The sequence below is a fragment of the Copadichromis virginalis genome, linkage group LG7, assembly GCF_057382275.1.
Source record: "Copadichromis virginalis isolate Kocher_CV1m ecotype Utaka linkage group LG7, C_Virginalis_male_GT1.1, whole genome shotgun sequence".
NCBI lineage: Eukaryota > Metazoa > Chordata > Actinopteri > Cichliformes > Cichlidae > Copadichromis > Copadichromis virginalis.
This window is the reverse complement of record NC_140624.1, coordinates 59507855-59529065: the sequence shown is the minus strand read 5'-3', so window position 1 is coordinate 59529065 and position 21211 is coordinate 59507855. Positions and strand designations below refer to the sequence as shown.

General features: G+C 38.5%; 2 protein-coding genes across 3 annotated transcripts in view; both read right to left on the bottom strand.

Moving 5' to 3' along the window:
- The window catches only part of ythdc2 (YTH domain containing 2), a 43546-nt gene extending 37216 nt beyond the window's left edge, over nt 1-6330 (bottom strand). Inside the window, 6 exon segments of the mRNA XM_085464500.1 lie at nt 846-1012; nt 1470-1672; nt 2220-2416; nt 3895-3985; nt 4163-4328; nt 6121-6330. Of these exon segments, the coding sequence (XP_085320626.1) occupies nt 846-1012; nt 1470-1672; nt 2220-2416; nt 3895-3985; nt 4163-4322 (818 nt within the window). The 5' untranslated portion in view covers nt 4323-4328; nt 6121-6330.
- A 1941-nt stretch (nt 6331-8271) lies between these two features.
- dcp2 (decapping mRNA 2) lies at nt 8272-20826 on the bottom strand. Of its 2 annotated transcripts, none has more exons than XM_085464499.1 (11): nt 20244-20826; nt 18759-18910; nt 18421-18548; nt 15606-15704; nt 15357-15509; nt 13839-13951; nt 12903-12983; nt 11216-11315; nt 10772-10861; nt 10440-10491; nt 8272-9861 (listed from the first exon to the last, which is right to left on the bottom strand). In XM_085464499.1, exons 1-11 carry the CDS (start codon nt 20309-20311, stop codon nt 9737-9739), a joined length of 1161 nt encoding a protein of 386 aa, XP_085320625.1. In that variant the 5' UTR covers nt 20312-20826; the 3' UTR covers nt 8272-9736. The 2 variants fall into 2 exon arrangements, with proteins under 2 accessions (XP_085320625.1, XP_085320624.1); XM_085464498.1 differs by having other exon boundaries at nt 10757-10861; nt 20244-20825.
- Between the last annotated feature and the right edge of the window lie 385 nt (nt 20827-21211).

Sequence of the window (21211 nt, the reverse complement as noted above, 5' to 3'; positions counted from 1 at the left end):
TTCCAAGAGCCAAGCCTCACTATTCCACAACAACACAGGGATGAGGAGGACAACCCTAATGCAAGGGTTTTCAAAAGCAGAATGAAAGGCAGAGCCTTTAGCTATAAGGCCCATTTACTATGGAATCAGCTCCCAGATTAGATTTGGGAGAGAGAAACTTTATCTAATTTTAAGATTAGGCTTAACATTTTCTTTTTTGATAAAGGTTATAGTTATGGCTGCCATAGTGTTAGGCTGCTGGAAGGCTTCCCATGATGCACTGAGCGTTTCTTCTTCGCTCATCTTTTTTTTTTTTTTTTTTTTTTTAAACTATCTGTGTGTTTATACACCACTACTGTATTTAATCACTAGCATTATACTCTGGCTCTTTCTCTTATCGTTTGCCTTTTCTCCTGTCTTTCTCTGTTCTCTTCCCATTCCCCTCACCATCACAGCAAATGGCTGCTCCTCCCTGAGCCTGGTTCTGTCACAGAGTGCTTTTTTCTATGGGATTATCTAATTGTTGGATGTTCTTTCTAACATTGTAGGATCTTTACCTTACAATATAAAGTGCCTTGAGGTGACTGCTGTTGTGAACTGGCCCTATATAAATAAAATTAAATTCAACTATACTGTTGCTTTATATCCACAGCACATTATTTACAAAGGGACAGGTCTGCTTTTATATTTCGGTTTTGCCTCTAATGGTTTTTTTGGATATGAATTTTTTTTTAGGTTTAACTCTGATTATTTTATCAGTTTAAAAATTATTTACAGTTGCATGTGTACTGTGAACATGTTACAAGTCCTTTGCTTAACTGAAACCTAAATATAATTTGGTCATTTTTCGCTTTGGTCTTATCTACCTGCTCTCAAGTCTGATGTGATAGCCGACAGTCTGGCCCACACCTTCCCCCCTCTCAGCTGCCACTCTATCAGCCACAGCAATGGCAGCCAGGCGTCTGGGCTGAGTGCAGAAGATCCTGCAGGACTCTCCTTTCTTGCTGCAGTCATCCAGAAGGAACTGTGGGATCTGGATAAAATATATCAATATGTATAACCACATTGAAAATGGAAAACCCCAACACAGTAAATTTTAAGATCTATTTTTCCCAGACACAATATATAATTATGACTTTATTTTTTTTAAAACATGCATTAAATATTTTATCAACTATACTTTTGAAAAGAAACCCATTCTAAAAAGATATTCTTTGGATATTTTTAACATATTATAATATTAACATAACATATAGGTACAGGTTGAGTATCTAAATATTTTACTTGTTATAAGCAGAGGTACCGGAGGTAAGGTTACCAAGTAACCTCCACATCCTAAGAGCAATTACAGCCAGAGGCTACTGGTGCGTTGTCTACGTTTTCAGTGTGTATCTTAGGATAAACATCTTAATAAATAAAAAATGTAGAAAGCAAACATGACTAAGATGTCAGAACCGAGTGTTGGAATATCTATTTGTCCACAGACACACCTGTGTTGTTTTTCCAGAGCCAGTCTCTCCCAACACGAGCACGACCCTGTTTTTTTTGATAATTTGGATGATCTCCTCCTGGTGTTCATGCACAGGCAGGGAGCATCGAAAACTGTCCAGCTCTGATGGACTTCTCCTCCGAGGAACCATAGGAATCCCATTGTTTAAACGTCCGCTCGCTCTGTTCTTGTCATAACTGTTGTCTGAAAGAACACAACAAAGACAGGCTAAGAAGAATGCAGCTGCTGACTGAGCTATATCCAAAGACGAAAGGTGTCAAAAGATATTTCTGTTTCACTTTGTGTGTGTGTTTGTTATTATTTTACAATTACTGTTACAGAAGCACAATATGGGAGATTTGGTCCACATCAAAAAGCGTTTCAAACCCATATGACTAGTGCCGTCAGGCTTGGAAACACACACACAAAAAAAAAAAAAAAAGACAGCTGAAAGTGTGCACAGTCTTTAAAGCAATTTGGGTCTTTATTTTGAAATGTCCAAACTGGAATAATAAGCAAAGTTGACTTTATTTCTGTCTGTGACTTTGTACCTTTATATTTTAAGACATAAAGTTATAGCCAATGTATATCTACCAATGTTCTCCCCGTGCAGCCCAGTAAGCTAAGAGTCAACATTTTGCTTTAACATCAGTTTGGTCCTTTTTTTGTTGTTTTCTCTCCAGTTCATAGAGAATATTAGCAGTCATCAGTAAAACACAGCTGTATTTTATGCACACACAATGACAGTCACCAGGTTCTGCAGGCACAGATATGCCACTTTTTTCATTGGGTTGTATATCTATTCGTTCCTTCTTGCTGACGGGAAACCTCTGTAGCAGACTGCGGATGAAATAGAAGGTATTCTGGGAGAGTGTCATGGGTATGGTTGGCTGAGGATTATCCGTTTCATTCTTCTTCCTGATGGTGACAAAGCGATTTGGTCCCTTTCTGAAAGACAAGGAAAACGTTCTCCATTACCATACTTATTAAAACTTGTTTTGGTCTATTGCTCTGGGGGTTTCTGTAATTGTAAGTTAGGCTTGACAGCTCCTCAGTCCCAGTCTAGCTTGTGGGGATGTGTGGTTGGTCTTCAGTGAAGAAGTGATGTATTTGAAACCCCTGTTGTTAGGTTCACTAATGACCTTCCCTTTGCGTGTAGCAGTAAAGTGAGGCATAAGTGATAAAAGAGGATTTTGAAGGAACTGGAAAGAGAGCTGTTAAGGACAGAAATGACATAAAAAGCATAATTTAATAAATGTGTGCCAGGAACTGGTCATGCTGCAAAAACTGAATTGCAGTATTGTGAAAAACAAGACACTGTTCCTTGTATTAAGTGGGACTCACAGACAGAAACGTCTTGTATTTCTTGTTACACTGCTGTCAAGTTTTTGGGTTTTTTTGTGAATTCAACATTGGTTATTCAATATAATTAAATTTCTTCTTTTAATTACCCACCAGTTTACCAGCTGACAGTAAGATCTGACAAGTCTGACGAGAGGTATGGTGGTGATATGTCTAACTTAGTTGCACATACCTGTTTAGTTACCTCTAATGAATGTGGCTTAATTAATTTTAGATAAAATGTATAATCTTTAAATGCTAGCGTCTCAATCACCTCAGAGAATTTTATAGTTCCTGAAATAATCTAGAATAATTAACATTTATTAAAATTTAACCAATACTACTTTACTAGTCTTGCAGTAAATCACATAAAAATGTTTCAAGGATTAATTGAAATCTTTGATGAAATGTTCTTTTTAAATATTCAAACCCTGTTCATATCACATTGTGATTATACTTAAACACAAATTTGCAAATTGATTATAATTCAGTGTCTCTACAAATGCAAAATCTACAAGGTGTGATCAAAAGCTATTTACTGATATAATTACAATGGACTATGTCTGTACTCCTGTAACTGGAATTAAATTAGATAACTTTAATTAATCCTTGTGTAAGTGCTGAATAGGAAGCAGAGCAGTTATTCAAGCATGCATAGTTGTTTCTGAAAAGAAGGCTTTTGTCAACTTTTGGCATCTCTGAGGTAAATTGACCTCAGAGATGCCAAGTGCAAAGTTGCAGGAGAAAACACAAACAGCACAATTTGTAATGACCACTGGCATCTATGTATTCACCCTAACACTAATAATTCCTAAGTATTATATTTCTTTTTATTAAGGAAGTCCAGATCAGCAATAAGGTATGGCTATAGACATTATATGCAATTGCAAAGTCACCATTAAAATCACTTAAATCAAAACTACAAACCAACTTTACTGCAGATTAATGCTCTGTCTCCCTTTTAAGAAAGAGGGTACATTCATTTTTAAATTACTCAGCTCATTTTCAGTGCTAATTACTTACATTTAGCACAAGGTGTAATGACTAAGATACTGATGAGCAACAATCCTGGAGGAAGAACTTACCCTTTGCTCTTAGAAATGTAACCCAGAGACTGGGCCATTCGATGAATGAAAGCCCTCTCTGTACTGGTCAAGGAGGAAGGAAATTCCGTCTCTGTTTAGTCAGGGAAAGAAAAATAATAAATAGTAGCAAATTATTGAGTGACAACCATAATTATTTTCTGCTCATTCTGGGAGATGTAATGAATATGACACTGGCAAAATGATGTCAGATACTATAAGAATGAATGTTTTTCATTTTCTTATATAGACCAATAAAAACAGCTTATACCTTTCTGGTCACTGTACTGAAACCTCTCAAAAGCCAAGGTCACTGCTATCTTGACTTCTTCATCAATATGAATTTCTTTAAAGTTGCTGACACTGGAACCATGTTGTGGTGCATTATGATTCATGGATGGTTTTTGTGTAGCTGCACCAATTTTTGACATATTGCACTGCAAGAAAACAACAGAAAAAGTGTTGTGAAAACATACATGCATGCATCATTTCCTGCAGCCTATTTGTTGTTAACCTCTAAACAAACCAACATAAAAAGAGAATCTATAGACTTGCATATCTCCTGAATGTTATTTTTTTTCCCCCTGAGACTGTGACTCTGTTCAGCATCCCCACAACCACTGGCATGACAACAGCTGAAGCTAAGTAAGCAAGAAACTTCAGACAATCTTGCCTAATTCAATGGTAGAGGAATGTCTGAATGCACTAGTGATGCTCTAGCTAAAAAGAACTTTTAAAAATCAAATATTGTAGTTAATTTTTTTAATGCGTGATTCAAAATGTTCTACTGTCTTTTAAGCCACTTAAATCAATCAATGTCAACTCACCACTATGTTATTGATTCATTTGTTTATTGTATTTCCATCTAGCTGTGTGAGGTGGTATTGCTATTGGGTGCTTCAAAAAGGAAAGATATCAGAAAAGATAAGGTGTTAAGTACATTAAGCTAGCTGTTAATTTACTAACAAATACAAAACATGACTAAAATGAATGAAATAAAAATCAATAGAGTCCGAAGTTTCATATATATGCATTTATGTGACATAAATCGCAAGCACACGTTTTTCCCACGAGTCCACAGGTCAGCCACATCTTGCTCCCTCTGTGAGCTGTATAATACCTGTTACTGATTTATGAAACACACCCATGTTAACTGGTGATCGTCACAGCTTTACAAAGTCAGGTGCCTGCTCAACATAATGCACCATCATACTATTATTTTGTTCAAAATAAAGACACGATTCATTTTCATCGGTTCAGTTATGCTGCTGGATTTCTTAAGTTTATGCGCGCGCTGTTGTGAGTATCAGTATCAGAAAAAAGTCAAATGGCAATATAACCAACAGATGATTTTTGTGGTGAGTGGAACTGCAGTACGATTGTATTGGACCTTGTGGAAATCGTTCATCCTGATCTGTACTTTGGCGTAGATGAACCTTCAAACTTTAACCAGACACATGATCCCTTGTGCTTCCCGAGTGGCGCCAGCCCTACCTAGTTATGGTTTGGTCTGTTTCAGCCACTCACAGTCATAGAATGCTTCGAGACTCTTCTTTGGAGATACATGTCGTTTTCGAACAATTTTCTTTCCCGCCAATTACAAAACCGTAAAGGTAGCATCCACAACTAATGAGTTTAAACATTTTCAATCATAACCGAGAGAACTACAGAACTACAGTTCTCGGCATAGGGTAGTGCTTGTGGATCACAGTGTTGGTAGGCTAAGATTATACCTGTTTTGACCAGAAGTTGGAATACATTTTAGACGACTTTTACTCTTGCTTTCTACTTATATCATAGCTGCGACTTGAAACCTTTGGACACGTTGACATGCTGCCAAAACATCACCAAAAAGCATAAAAACAGTGAAGTTGGGACATCAATACTAATCTACTTTTGATTTATTTTTGAAAAGTTATCCAAAGAGTGCAACTTGTGTAAGCCGTGTAACTTCTAGCATAAAGGTTACCACTACATTACTAGCATGCTATATAACTACGAAACAGGTGCAGTTCTCGGCGAGAAGCATCTTACAACTTTAGACAAAGCAGTCTTTCGGTTAGCTACGTTTGCTTTAAAGAGCCCTCTTAACAAGTGGCTTAAGTGTTTCATTGTTTTGGTGGCCAAATACAGAAATAATTTAGCTAAGAGGAAAGGAATATCGTCATAAAATGTAGCTGACTGTAGGTCCAAACCTGACAGAAAACGAATTTAGAAATTATATCGTACCTTGATTAGTGAAGACGTTCGACTGTAGTCTCAACAATTCACATAGTAGGATGATTCACATGAATACGCAAGAAGCCAAAGCTGAATTGAGTTTCCTTTTTATGTAAACCTTAGACCACCGCTAATCTGATCCATTTAAACCCGTGTTTTTGTGTCTTCTTCTTCTTTTGAGTTTATTAGCATTACCGCCGCCTACTGGACTGGAGCATGGCTCCGAAGGCTGAAAATTCAAGTAAACCGTTTGTTTCAAGAATATAGGTGTTATGTATATGTTACATAGATGTGTATTTTTCACCAAGAAATTTTTCTGATGTTACCTTCAAGTTATTTCTCATGCGTGCTTTATAGATAGATAAATGTATGAAAGAAGTGATTTAATGAATCTATAAATCAAAGAAACATAGCTGCACGAAGGTATAATACAAATTATGTTTAGAATCCTATGTCTAACATGTGTATTCACCAGTCACAGAATGAAGAATTACCACAGAGCTTTATAGAGAACGGCAAGAATGATTTTCTGAAGCGTTCTTCATGGCGGCGAATCGGTCTGAGGGTGAAGGAGAAGTGTGGAGTTGAGTGGGAGTGATGTCCATGATGTAGAGCAGTTTATTCAGTGACCTCCTGTCCATCACTGACTCAAACACCTCCAAATTCTGACCAGTGATGCAGGGTTGCAGATGAGTTTGTTGATCCTGCTGGCATCTCTGGCACTGATGCTGTCCCCTTCCCTCCACGCCAGCAGCAAGCTATTTCCTCCTGAAGTCAACCACTATCTCTTTTGTCTTGCTGACACTCAGAAGGAGGTGATTTCTTTGAACTCAACAAAGTTCCTTAACAGCTTCCTGTACTCTCACTCTTGTCCACCCTTAATACACCCAACTACTGCAGTGTCATGTTTAACTGTTGTAACGGAAATCTGAGGTGTACAAGGTAAACAAGAATGCCAATAGGACCATTCCTTGTGGTTCCCCAGTATTACTAACCACCACATCAGACTGGGAGCCCCCCAGGCTTACAAACTGAGCCATCTCACAGGGTCAAAAGTATATACACAGGTTCAAATATAACACCCCCATGAATTTTTTATTAAATGTCTCTTAGGTACAGTAGTTGCACCTCAACCAGATGCTTTTGGTAGCCATCAAAAAGTTTCTCTGGTGGTTCTTGGCAGAACTGATTTTAATTGGTTGGTTCCCCAGCACAGACCCAGCTTTAAAGTCAAATTTTTAATAGGGTTGAAATTGGGATTTTTGGGGATGCCATTTTTCACAACTCAAATCAAGTTAAAAGTTATATTCCAATTCACACACAGTAAAGGTTTGAGCTGTCAGAAATATTCAAATTCAAAGCCACACAGAACAAGCCTGGAAAAAGTAGGAAGTGAGTGCTGTTACCACTCAAGAGTGGTAACAGCAGCATTAGAAGTTAAAACTCCAAATCTAGAAGAGTGGTTCCAGCAGATTGCAGGCACAACATTAGAGGTCTCTGTGCAGAAGAGTGTAGTTTTAAGAGCAGCTAAGACACTGTACAGACTGTTCAAACTCCCAGGCCTCTGGGTCGAGGACCCAAACTTGAGGATCACACACATATCAAACCCAGAGGATTAAATGGAGTAGATAGTAGTAGTGGTAGGCAAGATTTTTCAGATTGATGGGAAGTACAGCTGTACTACTTAGGGCAAACACCTAATACAGTAGAAAGGACTACTGGGATGCTATATGCATGGCGAAAGGAGGGGTGACAGACTTAAAGTACAAGGCTTTCACTGAGTTGCATGTAAGGGTGGACACTGAGGAACAGAAAAATGACTTGTATTGATTGGCTGAGCAGAGAGACTGAGCTAGAAAGGACATGTAGCAGGTTAGGTGGTTAAGAACAGAGATGGAAATGTGCTAAGTGTGCTAAGTGAAGAGAGTGTTGAAAAGATGAGAGAGCGAGGACAGATGGAGGACAGATGACGAATTGGAAAATGCAGAGAAATTTTTAAGGAGCAGCTATGAAGAGAATGATAAAAGGCAGTTGGCCCAGATGACATACAGCATGGGGAGGTACAGGAGGTATGGAGATATTTAGGAGAGAGGGCAGTGGACTTTTGGACCACATTGAAGGGAATTTCTTGATGTATGATTTTATTTTAAGTAAGTTAAATTCTGAGACTGAAAAAAAGTTTTTATTAACATTCTCATTTAAAGTCAAAACACCCCAAAATGAATTACAGTCAATGGTAAAAGTAAGTCCCAGGGATTCACTTTACTAGAAAATACATCAAATGCAATGAAATCATCTGCAAGTGCATAATCCCTCCAAGGAAAATGAGAACTGCTTGAGATGTGGTTTGAAAACAGTTACTCTCAGTGAAACTATAATCTATAAAACTGCCCTTGCTTTTGTTTTCTGATCTAGTGGCTCAATGGTGCCATCCTCCATCAAAGTAAATAACCCAAACTTTTCCAGTTTTCATGCCAACAGAATACCATAGCAGTCAGATAGTGTTGCTATGACTGAGAACTTTTACAGTTAAGAAATATCACAGGAAACATGGTAAAACATGGTAGATGTGGTAAAAGGCTATAATTAAGACTGTTCGAAATAGACTGAGAAACACAGGTCTAAAGCAGATCGCAAATCAGTCAGATTGAGCTTTAATGATATATGAAAAAATCATCTTTGTACATTTGTACATATTTGATGGTGAAAATGCAAACATGACACCAAAATTAAAACTATTGTGTATAAGTGCTGCACTACCATGATGCTAATTAAACTGAATGTGAAATTCACTTATAATTTCGTATTTAAACTGGAAGATATTTGTGCAGTCCTCCATGTTTTTCATTTGAATTGTCTTCGATTCAGCTAACTCTAATCAAAAATAAAAGAAATATCCTGCTTCATGGTCATTCTCATAATGGCAGACCTTTTCACTTCTTGGATCTGCAATCATCAGCTTTATATAGTGATTTTAATATTGGCAGTCATAGAGTGATACAGTGACAGAGTAACATGAATTTAATGGCATTCAATCTAAAGACAACTTTATTTCTTTCCCAAGTCATTATTCAAAGATGTTATACAAAGTTCTATATTTCTGCATAAAATCTAAAGTTTCTTGAGAGGAAAAAAACTGAAGAACACTGTAATATCATTAAGCCAGTTTCACTGTTAAAAGACACCGTGCAGAAAATGTTTGCTACTTAACTGAATGACTGGAGGAAGCTATTATCTGAATATATTATAGCTTAAAACCAAAATATAACATGACAAATTCAAAAAAAGATTCGCTGGCCAAATGCACTAAGGATTAATTTCCCACTTTTTACTGTCATCATAAATGTACTTAAAAGTTCAAAGTAAATGTTTTCAAAACATCATTTACCTGTAAAAAGTTACTGATTTACCTGCGTAGTCCTCTACTATGGTTTACCTCTTTCAGGAAAACTTACTCTGAAGTGAGAAAGGCAACACACATGCACATAAAAAGCAAGTCAAGATGAGAAGGAGATGGTTTAGTTACATCCTTAATATCCCTTGTTTACTCATATCCTTAATTTAGAATGTCTCTTGAGTTCAAGGTTTGACGTTACAGAGGAGGCACAGATCAGCATCAACGATATCAGTAATCGAAACTCTTCATGATGGCGTCTCTGTCAAATCTGAAATGTAGGAAAGCCTTAGAGGACAGCATTGGCTCATAATCTCTACTCTCTTGATGACCGCAGGAGCTGCTTGGAGCTGCATCTGTTAAAAAAAAAAGCCGTTTAACTGTGTGATGTGGCAATTGGAGGCTATCAGTGGTCATCATCTATGAAATTAAATTAAATTAAATTAAATTAAATTAATCTTTATATGCATAAAATGGAAAGCACAGAAATTAAAAATCATTTGTCACACCAAATAAAATTATTGCTCCATACGTAACTTGATGCATTAGAGTGAATGGTCAACCATTCAGGTCAAAGGGATGACTACATAACTACTGTTTGCCTTTGAGAACCACATCACCATTATTTCAATAGATTCAGATGAAATTTACTTATAAGCAGTTAGATTTATTGCACACACTCCTATTGTGAGCATTACTCCATTAGATAATGATATATTACATGCATTTTATTAACAGTGTTAATAACATGTGATATGAAGGATGCAAGGAGCATTTGCCATTGCTGACTGTCCAGAAGGCTCTTAGATAAATTGCAGTGAAAGGAATATCTTGTCTTTTTAAGTGCTCCTTTGGTCAAATGAGTAGAAATAAACCCTCGATCTATGTAAAGGCTTTCGACCAAATAGAATGTCAGAGTGCTGAAAAATCATACCTCTTTCAAAACTGTCTTGTAGTCTTCGCGGTTGAAGTCTTTTATCTTCCTTCTGTAGAATCGGTTAAAGAGTGTGATGCTGGTAATTCATTAACTATTTACATGATGCCAAATTTAAATGCTTACTAATATTATATATTCAATAAAAACAGCATCTGAAACCCTTAATATTAGCTAAGTTGCACCAGCAGAAAGTGCATGTGCTGTTTTTGACTGATGATCTTGAGACTTTTTCTGGTTTAAATGTCAGCATAATGTCTGAGGCTTCTCTGGTTACTAAAAACCGCTATCTGGACCAAAAATGTTTTGGCACTTACTAATATGGTTTTCACCTGCTGGTTGCTGGCTCCATTGTCACAAGAGCCTTTCTTCATATAAGGCAAGTCTTGAAATTTCTTCCCATTGCCTTTCACATTTGGTTTCTACAGAGTAAAGAACAGATTTTATGAGATGACTGTGGTTATAATAACAAATGACAGATTCTACTTCCATCTTATACCTATATAGTAATTAATAATATATTTAAATCAGACGTATTTAATAAAGCCTTGGCAAAGTCTGGACCTGAATCACATTGAGTACTCCACATGCAACTAGAACATAACAAATGCCTGTTCATACATGTTTATCTTTCTCATTTGGACTTGCTGAGACATACATTTTCTATGAGGACATAGGCTGAAAGAATCATTACACTTACTGATAGATTCTTTCCCTCATTTTTAATTATCTGCCTGCTGTTATCACATGGTGACTGACTGTAGTCTTTTTCTAACCTGGTTCAGTTCAAACTGGCCCAAAGTTTTCTGCTGCTTGTGTTTTGTCCAGCTCTCTCCTGGAAAGGCATCGCTACCTGGGAGGTGACGAGATTTTGACCTATGAGACAGAAGGAAGAACAAAAAGAAATTGGATTTTTGAAATTGCGGCAATGTATGAAAGTGTGGGAATTTCACTGAATTTCATTTCATGTTTTGATTTGCTTATGTTTATACATAAACATAACAATGCTTTTAAAAGCATTGAGAGCCCACATGGAGTACTCTCAGTGCTCTATGTGCACATGATGGTAAATTGCTTAGTCTGCCCATCTCAGAGAGACAGAAAAATTCCCAAATATTTCCAAAAACTAAGAGTGTCAACATTATCGTTATTATGCAACCTCACAGTCCATTCCTATGCAGAGTTCTAGTGATTGTCTACTTTGAGTGTGTGGCTTTCCGTGAATTTCTTGATGATGTTTCTCACTCCAGCTTTTTTACTCTAAGTCCTGTGATAACTGCACATCTTTTATGGGGTTGTTCTGTGGCTCAGAGAGGGGTGTGCAGTGGGTTCCAGGGGCAGTACCAGGGAAGGCTATTCCAGTTGCATGCCAGAGAGTTGGAGAGTCAAGGACATCAGAGCTGGCTGGTCTGTGAACTGTCGCATTGTAAATAAAGTAAAATCTGCATTGTGAGCCCAAATAGTCTGTGAGTCTGTTTGGGGCTAAGATTACACAAAGCCTGTTACAAAATCCATGTCCTTCTTTGTGAGCATCAACAGTTGTTTTTACTTGACTTCACAAGGTTTGAGCATCACAAGGCTAAAGCACATCATTGCACAGTAGAGCAAAGAATAAAGAATAAACCTGCTCTGTTAAAAAAACACTTTAGGTGAAAACTTTCAATTTCATAGGGGGGCTTTTGTGGATGCATGTCTCTAGATTTTTTAAGGACACCAAAGAACCTGGAGACAAAAAAACCCAAACATTATTTAAGAAACGGAATAATGTTCTGCATAAATGGGTCAAAATGCCTTTTAGTCTTTCATGCTTTGAATGGTAAATGGTAAAACTAGAAAAGCCTGCTGCTAGGACTGAGGCGAATGTGTCGAGCTCCCAGAAGGTATAAATCTCGGTAGAGCTGACGGGAATGGCAGAGTTGGTGATACCTGACATGAGAGATGGCTGCCCCTCCCTGAACCTGCTTGTGCCAGAGGTTTACTGTTAAAAGGGAATTCCTACTTTCGTCAAGTGCTTGGTAATAGGGGATTGGCTGATTGTTGGAGTTTCTCTCTAAAGCCTGGTGCGGACATGAACACAGACGGGTGGAGATCCGACAGCTGAGTAGTCATTCCTGTCATACTTCTTTGAAGTCCACTGCCTGGGCGTGTTTGTAGCTGGGGGATTGTGATGTAAATTTTCTACAGACGAGTCTGTGCAATCAAAAAACCAAGTAGTTGACCCTTGCTGTCACTATCGCATAACAAAATTAACCTAACAGGGACCCAAGCAGACCCTACCAGACTCATAGATTTAAAAATTATAAAACCTGCTTAACCCTCCGAGGGTTAATATTGCAGGGTCTTTATCCTATAAAATAATGCGCCTTAAGGTAAAAAATTTTGTAATTAGGCCTTATATAAATACAATTGACTTGAACTGACTACCGTGTGGGATTTCTGTTGCAGAATTGTTTGTTTTTTTACCGAATGTTGCTGATGTTTGCAAAGTCCTCATCACTGTCTGTTGACTCGCCTTTCCTCCGGCTAATCCAGTCTCGCAGTGGTCTACACAAGTAAAGCAGAAGATCTGCCATTAGACATAAAATCAAAAACATGACAAACAAGACGCAAAATTTTATTTAGACAGTTCAGAGGTTTGACAGACTTCATGGATGCACAACTGGTTGATCAATATGCATTAACTGGACCAAATTACAAAAAGAAGGCTAACTTATATGGGTAAGGATCATTAGTTCTATTTTCAGATCTGATGGCCCTGAAGAGCAGATCGTCTCTGACATCCATACTGATTTCAGAGCAGCTGCTACTTTTGATCCATTTCTCCCTCCATGAACTTGTTCATTTACTATTATGGATTTCATGCCAATTTCACTGAATATTTAAACTCAGTACATGAAACCACATCTTCGCACTGACATTCTGACCCTGGGGAGTACCCAAACCCATGGATGTGTTAAAGGAGATGAGCTGAGATGAGAAATACTTTATTCGTCCATCGTATATTGATATTTGAAATTACTTTGCTACAATAATAACTGTATTACAAAGAGTAATGGTGATCATCTTAGTGTGACAAAGAAATTGACATTTCTTCTCTTCACAATTCCATGGTGAGACTAAAGAGAGCACATTAGCACGCAACTTCTAGGAAGTGCTGGTAGAAGTAGAAGTATTATATGGTATAAGTACTAAAATCGGCCCAGTGTCAGTGCAACCTTTTTTTTCAAGTCTTTACGATAAGCTGGGCTCAACACATTTCACCTGAATTTCAGACAGACACAAGAGTGACATTTATTTGCTCATCTTATTACCAGAAAGAAAACAAACGTATACCTTGCTATAACTGAAAACTATCAATGGACAATAAAAATGATTAGATGTTGTTTTCTAGAAACACACCTTATAAATGGAATGGCCATGAAAAACCTGTTTGGGGCAAGTCCAAGTTTAGACTTTGGTGTCATGTCATTCCTGTGACAGGGAAGCTTCTCGATAGGAAACCATTCAATGTTCTACAAGAAAAGCAAAAAAACAAAACAAAAAGCAAAAACAAAGTGAAAGTGTAAACATTTCTGTCAGCTACAGACAGTACAGATCAAGGACCAGAAAACTTCTGCTTCACTGCAACACCGAATAATCTTCACAAACATTAACAGATGACTGACTACAGCTGAAGCGAGTTGACAGTAGGGTGAATTAGCAAAATGCCACAAATGCAAATAGTCTAAGCCATTGAGAGTAAGGTTTTTTCAATTTTTAATAAACACAGTCATGATCATTGCAATCTGTTAAGACTAGTGCATATAGTGTGACAGACATGATAAGGGTGTTTGCAGGAGCAGTGGACAAAAACAATACAGCCTCTTTTGTTCACTATCTACAGCTTGTGACAATAGGTGAGGGTTGTAGATATATCAACTGGTAAATGGACAATTTCTCGCTCAGTTCTATTTTCATCACAACAAACCATTTCAGTGTATTTATAACTGCACAAGCGGGCCAATTTTCTCTGCCATTTCCCTGCTCCCCTCTTCCCTCACTCGTGAACAAGACTCCAAGATACTTAAACTCCTCCACTTGGGGCAGTGACTTGTCACTTACCTGGAGATGGCACACTACCATTTTTCTGGCTGAGAACCATGCCTCAGACATGGAGGTGCTAATTCTCATTCCTGCCGCTTCACACCTAGCTTAGCTTTAGCATGCTGTCTTGGCAGATGCTTGCAAAGAACCAAAATTGTGTTAGCAGCATAATGCAGTTGTTTCTGTCCTGGATGCAGTTTTCCACTTTACCATTTATCTTGTCCTTTTGTGTAATAAAAATAAATATCCATATGTCTCTTTATTTTCCTCCTCTGACACATAAACTGAAATCTGCTGATTGTAGTGCAAGTGCAAGAAACGATAAGCGGAATAGATATGCAGGCAGACTAACAATTCCAAGGAACTGGACAACTGGGACCCAGTTTTCTAGAAGAATGGGTGCTCGATTCCTCTCCCCACCTTTATTGATAAAGTGAGGAATTCAGTCATCCAGAAAGGAGTCAAAGTAGAGCCACTACTCGTCCTCATCAAAAAGAACTAGCTGAAGTGGTTTGAGGATAGGACTACGATCCCTAAACCACCTTATATGAACATCCCTGGTAAGGTGTTCTGAGTGTGTCCTACTAGAAAAAGACCCAGGGATAGACCCAGGACATACTGGAGAGATTACACCTGTTAGCTGGCCTAAAAAGGTGTCAGCTAAGAGCTGGAGGAGGTGGATAAGGAGAGAGCTCTGGGCTTCTCTGTTCCCTCCTTTTTATTCAGTGCATTTTAATTCATTTTCATCCAGAAAGTGACAAAAGAGGCTTTGCACAAGCTCAAGACATTAATAAATCTGGACCGAAAGGTAGAAAAACTGTTGGTTTTTTTTACCCTTATCTCTTTTCTAGTTTTGGGGTTGAATTTTGTATCCTTGGACACTCCTGGTATGATGTAGAGCCGCACTAGTTGGTCAGTGATTTTCTGCTCTATGTAAACATCTTTGCAGATACGGTTCTTGATGTCAAAACCCGTCTCCTCCAACACCTGGAAAGCAACCATCATTATCAAATAAGAACTAAAGCCATTTTAAGATATGTGACTTTTATTTCTTTAAATTGATATAAGAACTGCCTGACTTACTTCACGAACTGCACAGTCATTTGGCGCTTCATCCTCATTAACCTTCCCCTTTGGAAAGCCCCAACCAGATTTTGCAAGGTAGCCCTGAACAAGCAGTACCTGAAATTGAAATAAAACAAAAGACCAGTAAGTTGAAACACACAGAATTCTTTTCATTCACCAAACACATGCACGAGTGTTCACAGGCCTCATACACTTGATAATTTACAAAAGAGGCAGCCCCTCTCCCCAAAATATCAGTGTCTCCCTGGCAGAAAACCTAAATCAGTTCTTTGCCAGGTGTGAGGAAAAAAGACCCAGCCGGAACACACTGATTCCATCTGACAACAGCATGAAACCCCTCGCTGTATAACAGCACAAAGTGCGACAGGTGCTTAGTGCAGTGAACCAGAGGAAAGCTGCCGGCCTTGATGGTGTGCCGGGTAGGCTACTCAAGGCATGTTCTGACCAACTTACAGAAGTCTACACAAAGATCTTCAACACATTCTTAGCACAAGCCAACATCCCACCCTTCCTGAAGTCTGCAATCATCCTCCCCCTGCCCAAGAAATCCACCCCTGACAGCCTGACTGACTACAAACAGGTTGCACTGTTGCTATGAAGTGTTTTGAGAGGCTGGTATTAAGACGCATTAAAGCCAGAAGCCAGCCAAAGCCTTATCCTGAGACCCACACCAGTTCACTCACAGGCAAAATCAAATGGAGAAACCATGTGCGAATGCTCTTTAATACACTAATCACAGACATACTCATAAACAAACTGTCTGCCTTTGATCTCCCCCTTCATACCTGCATCTGGATTAAAAAAAATTCCCCCCAGATTGCCAACAAACAGTAAAGCTCGGCCCCCACCTCTCCTTCACTCTCAACTAATTTCTGTGTGTTACACTCACACCTATCACCAGCTCCCCACAGGCTGCGCCCTGAGCCCGGTTCTATACTCACTATACACTCATGACTCACACCAATCCACGCCACTAACTTCATAATAGATTTCACAGATGACACCAACATAGTTGGACTCATCCAGAGGCTGTCCACCTGGTGCTCTGTGAACAGCCTCACCTTCAACACAAAGAAAAAGAAGGAAGTCATCAATGATTTCAGGGAGTACAGAGCAGACCATCTCCCTTTATACATCAACGGAGACTGTAGAAAGGGTCCAGGATTTCCGACTCCTAGGAACCCACCTAGCAGAGAACATCTCCTGGACTGCTCACACCACTGCCACAGTGAAGAAAGCTCAGCAGTGCTGGCACTTCCCTAGAGCCTGAAGAGAAACAAGTTGCAGCCGGAGCTACTGGTGAGAGCCTGCTATCATACTGCATCACAGTGTGGTATGCAAGCTCCTCATCCACAGACAAAAAAAAAAAAAAAGAAGACTACAGCACATCATAAACACAGCACACAAAAAAAGTCACTGGCTGCCACCTCTCATCCTTTCGGCAAATTGCAGTTAAACACTACATCAGCAGGGGCATAAAAATCGTCACTGGCTCTTCACATCCAGGCCATAACCTGTTCCAAATGTTGCCCTCGGGTCTCTGAAGACGAGAACCAGTAGGCTCAAAAGTTTATTCCCACAGGCAATAACCCTGAACAAAAACAACTACACAAAAACAGTTCAAGTGCAATAACTACAGTCAGTGTAATTACTTTACTGTGTCAAATCTGTTCTCAATATGAATAAAGTGGAGATTTTTTAAATATTCATTTTTAGTATTTATTACAATGCACATTTAAATGAATCTTTTTCCTACTTTTTGTTTATTTATTTGTTCACACTGCTTACATGTGAGACACATATCTGGGTGTGTTTGGTTGCCAACCGGGTGATGTGATTCAAATGTCATTGTGTTTTCAAATGCAGTGACAATAAAGGCTTTGAAATGAATTGATACATATCCCTGAACAGGGTCCATTATCCATATCACAGTGGGAGACATCCAAGAAAGAGTCAAGCATGAAGAGTTGGATAGCACCAGGTGCAGATATGATCCACACCTACAGGCTTAAGAAGCTAACTGTGCTTCATGAGTGCCTGGCAGCATAAATGAACCAGCTGCTAATGGATGAGACACAAACAGAATGGCTAACTGAAGGCCGGAAAGTCCCGACACTCAAGGATTCCCAGAATGGACTGGCCCTATCCAACTACCAGCCATGAACCTACCTCATCGAACATCTCAGACATCATAGCAGCGTTGCATTACTGCAGACACAGTAATCCAACAACATTTCTATACTACATATTGTTATAGCATCCCAGTTATAGCATGGCATCTAGGTTTTGTATGAAAAACATAGCACAGCAGGCCTGTAGCAATTTTGATGTAGAAGCCAAACCACATTACTACGCATCTATAGTCATTGTGTGATGCATGCTAACCTAAAAAGAGGATTTTAATTCCTCAAACAAAAAGCACCTGCCAAATATTCAATACATTTTTCTGCCCACTACAAACCCAGGAACATTATTTACCATTTAAATTATAAGAATCTGTTGCAGTCAATACCATTTTTTATACTGGAAGTTTAGAAAACGTTTTCAAATAAGACCCATCCTAGAATCTACTATCCAGATTTCCTTAAGAATCAAGTACCAAAACGATAGGGTCCACAGAATAAAAATATTCCACTTCCACACTAATTACCACACCACTTGCTGAGATTTTTTGCCATATTGAGGAGTTGTTTTCTCTAAGTGCTACCAGATCTCAACATACAAATACAATACTGTCACTAATTAACACGGTGGCTAAAACAGAGGAAAAGAATTCACAGCCATTGCAGTGCATGAGTATACAACAACTCACATTTTCAAGGGATTCATCTAGAATGATTGCACCATAAGTGGGTACACCCATTTTGTACTCCTTCCACTGCTCAAGAACTTTCTGCACATCCTCTCCGTGAGGCAACAGAAACGGACAGTGATGGAACAGTTTGCAGCAGTCAAGAAAAATTATCTCTGCTAAAATGAAGTAACATAAACAGCAACTACACCTCATTTGATCATCTGAAGAGGTGCTGGACAACTACACTGCCTATTGTCATTATAAAAAATGCCTTCAAAAGTAATACACATTATAAAAAACAGATTTTTTTTTTTAAATCACAAGTTATTTAAAATCTCTGTAACATGTAAGGATATCAGCTTTGGCAAAGTCTCTTATCCCGCAGTGAGGAATTCCTGGAGTGTTTTGCATGCAGAAGTCCAGGTAGAACCAGTGGGCTAGCTCAATCTGGAAGCAAACTCGGATAGCATTGTCCCTTTCCTCACTGGGGATGTGCAGGATGAACCGGCTGGGGAAGCACAAATAAAGAAATGGGATTAGGACCAGAAACTGTATGTAGAGCTTCTCCTTTCACAGTACTGTCATTATACTTTGTGTTGCTCTGCAACTCAATGTTTGTACTGTGTCTTGTTACTTGATGTTGCGTTTTTTCCATTTTAAAGCTTAAAGGAAGGACATTAACCAGATTCTAACAAATTAACTGCAGACAAACAGTTTGCATGGGAAAATGAGAAAAACTTTGCTAATGCTGAGAGGTGCTTTCTTTGTGATTCTTGTAAACAACACTGAACATATATTACCAAAACCTTCCTTGACAAAGGGCTATTTAATTCTAATGTTGTTTTTGTTTGTTGAGCATCTGGTTATATTTAGGGAGTTAGGCATTCAAGTGTGATATGACTGGAGTCCATCTTAAGACATATGTATCCATATTTGGCTGTATAATCAACCAAATATACTTAACAGCTTTGCTTTGCTGTTAAGTAAATGTGTTTCAGTCTGTGTATCTACTAGATCAGTGCTAGTAGCAATGTTCCTCCAGTTAACAGTTAAAAGCTTCTTGGCGAACAATAGGAACATGTACTCTTTTCTTACAGCATTTTACTCTAAGCACCAACACCGTTGGGTCTGTAGAATAATAAGATTCTCCCCTTTCATATCCTGCCAATACCCCAGGCCCTCTCCTCAGTCATCAGATTTAATTCAAGCTCCCACTTTTTTTTTTATACTGAGTTTAGTGCCATGTCATTTACTAGTGTCCTATAGATGTGTGAGATACGAATCCAAGTCGTCAGATGTTTTTCAGTTACCGTAATAACATATTAGTCAATACTCGTTCATCTTTTCAAGCTTTCCCACTCACAGTGGGGAAGGGTGTAGTGCCTTAGATATAGGTAGCAAATCAAAACTTATGGGAGACGTGCAAATTGGTATTGTAATTGAGCAAATGACATTATTACCACGAAGTCAAAGTTATTGTATTCAAGCCTTTATTGTTTGAATCCATTACCCTACGACGATAGGTTGAAACTGATGTTACCAGCCACTGGATTAACTCGTGATACAGTGCTTCGCCCACGCTCCTTCTAAAAGGGTGGATTTCGGTTTGATGTAGTGGTCATCCTACGGATAAATAATATTCAGTGCACCCTTTACTATGTTCACAGTACACATACTGACTGAGCTACGGAGAGCTACAAAGATAATACCATGCGCCATAGACGCCACTGCTCTTGATCTTGTACTTCTGTTCATCGTGATACCACTTAATCGGTTTTTGTGATAACAATTAAATTAAAGTAAATAACAGTGTTAGATGTCCCCAGGAAACATCAAGTTACCTGCAGAGATCGTCCAATACGCTGGAGGGTATCTCCACTCTTTTTGTTTCCATGTTGGTGCCAGACATCCCGATTCCTTCTCACCATCCAAGTACAAAAGCCATTAGAGTCGCACACTAGTCCATGGTTTTTAGTTTACGTTCTATTTCTAGCGCGATAAATCTCTAGCTTCAAACAAACTAGAAACGAGCAGCTTTCACTAACTACGAATTCGCCGTGCTCCTCCGGAATATGATGTTGAGGTTGCGTTCAAGTCATGTAGGACAGATGAAAATACATTGAAAGATAGTGGTTTGGAGAAGTGACGGGTACTAATTCAGCTGTGTGACTGTGGGTGTAAGAAAAACAAGTTTTTGTTTGTAGATGAAAACACTACACATTAATATTATACACCAACACAATGCCCGCTGAATGTGAGTTTATTTACACAGAATAGTGGACCTTTCCTGATTTGTGGTATTTCGAATGTTATATAAAAAAAATTTGACTCTCACAGGAAACTCGGACTCTCCCGTGATGCCAACGCGAACGCCATGTACAAATTAGAAGTTTATTATTACAACACCTTGAAATAAAATGAACGCCACGTTAGTTCACAACCGGATGTTCGTCATTTGGCTTCCCTTTCGGTCACATGATGAGCTCAGTCTGACGCATTTTTTTTCTTTCAATGAACTTTATGTGTCAACAACAATATAAACATATAAGGCACCGTTATTAATGCATCTATTCGGTTGAGCATTACAATAAGAGAAAAAGAAACACCAAAAAAAAGAGAGAAAAAACAAAAGAAAGAAACAAGACAAAATTGAGAGCATAGGTACAAAAAGTGTTAACAAAAAGGGAAATCATGATCAATATCTCAGATAGGGAGGCCTCCTTTTAACATAAACTGAACTTACTGAATAATACAACAACTTAGCGGGCTTTTTTGTCATTTACAAGTTTCAGCGACTTACTCCAAAGTT

Coding starts and splice junctions, on each gene's coding strand:
- dcp2 (XM_085464498.1), bottom strand. CDS start 20,311: ATGTCTGGCACCAACATGGAAACAAAAAGAGTGGAGATACCCTCCAGC. Junction 15,510..15,605: donor ATGACTGTGCAGTTCGTGAA/GTAAGTCAGGCA, acceptor GTTGCTTTCCAG/GTGTTGGAGGAGACGGGTTT. Junction 10,492..10,756: donor AGCAGGTGAAAACCATATTA/GTAAGTGCCAAA, acceptor CCGATTCTACAG/AAGGAAGATAAAAGACTTCA.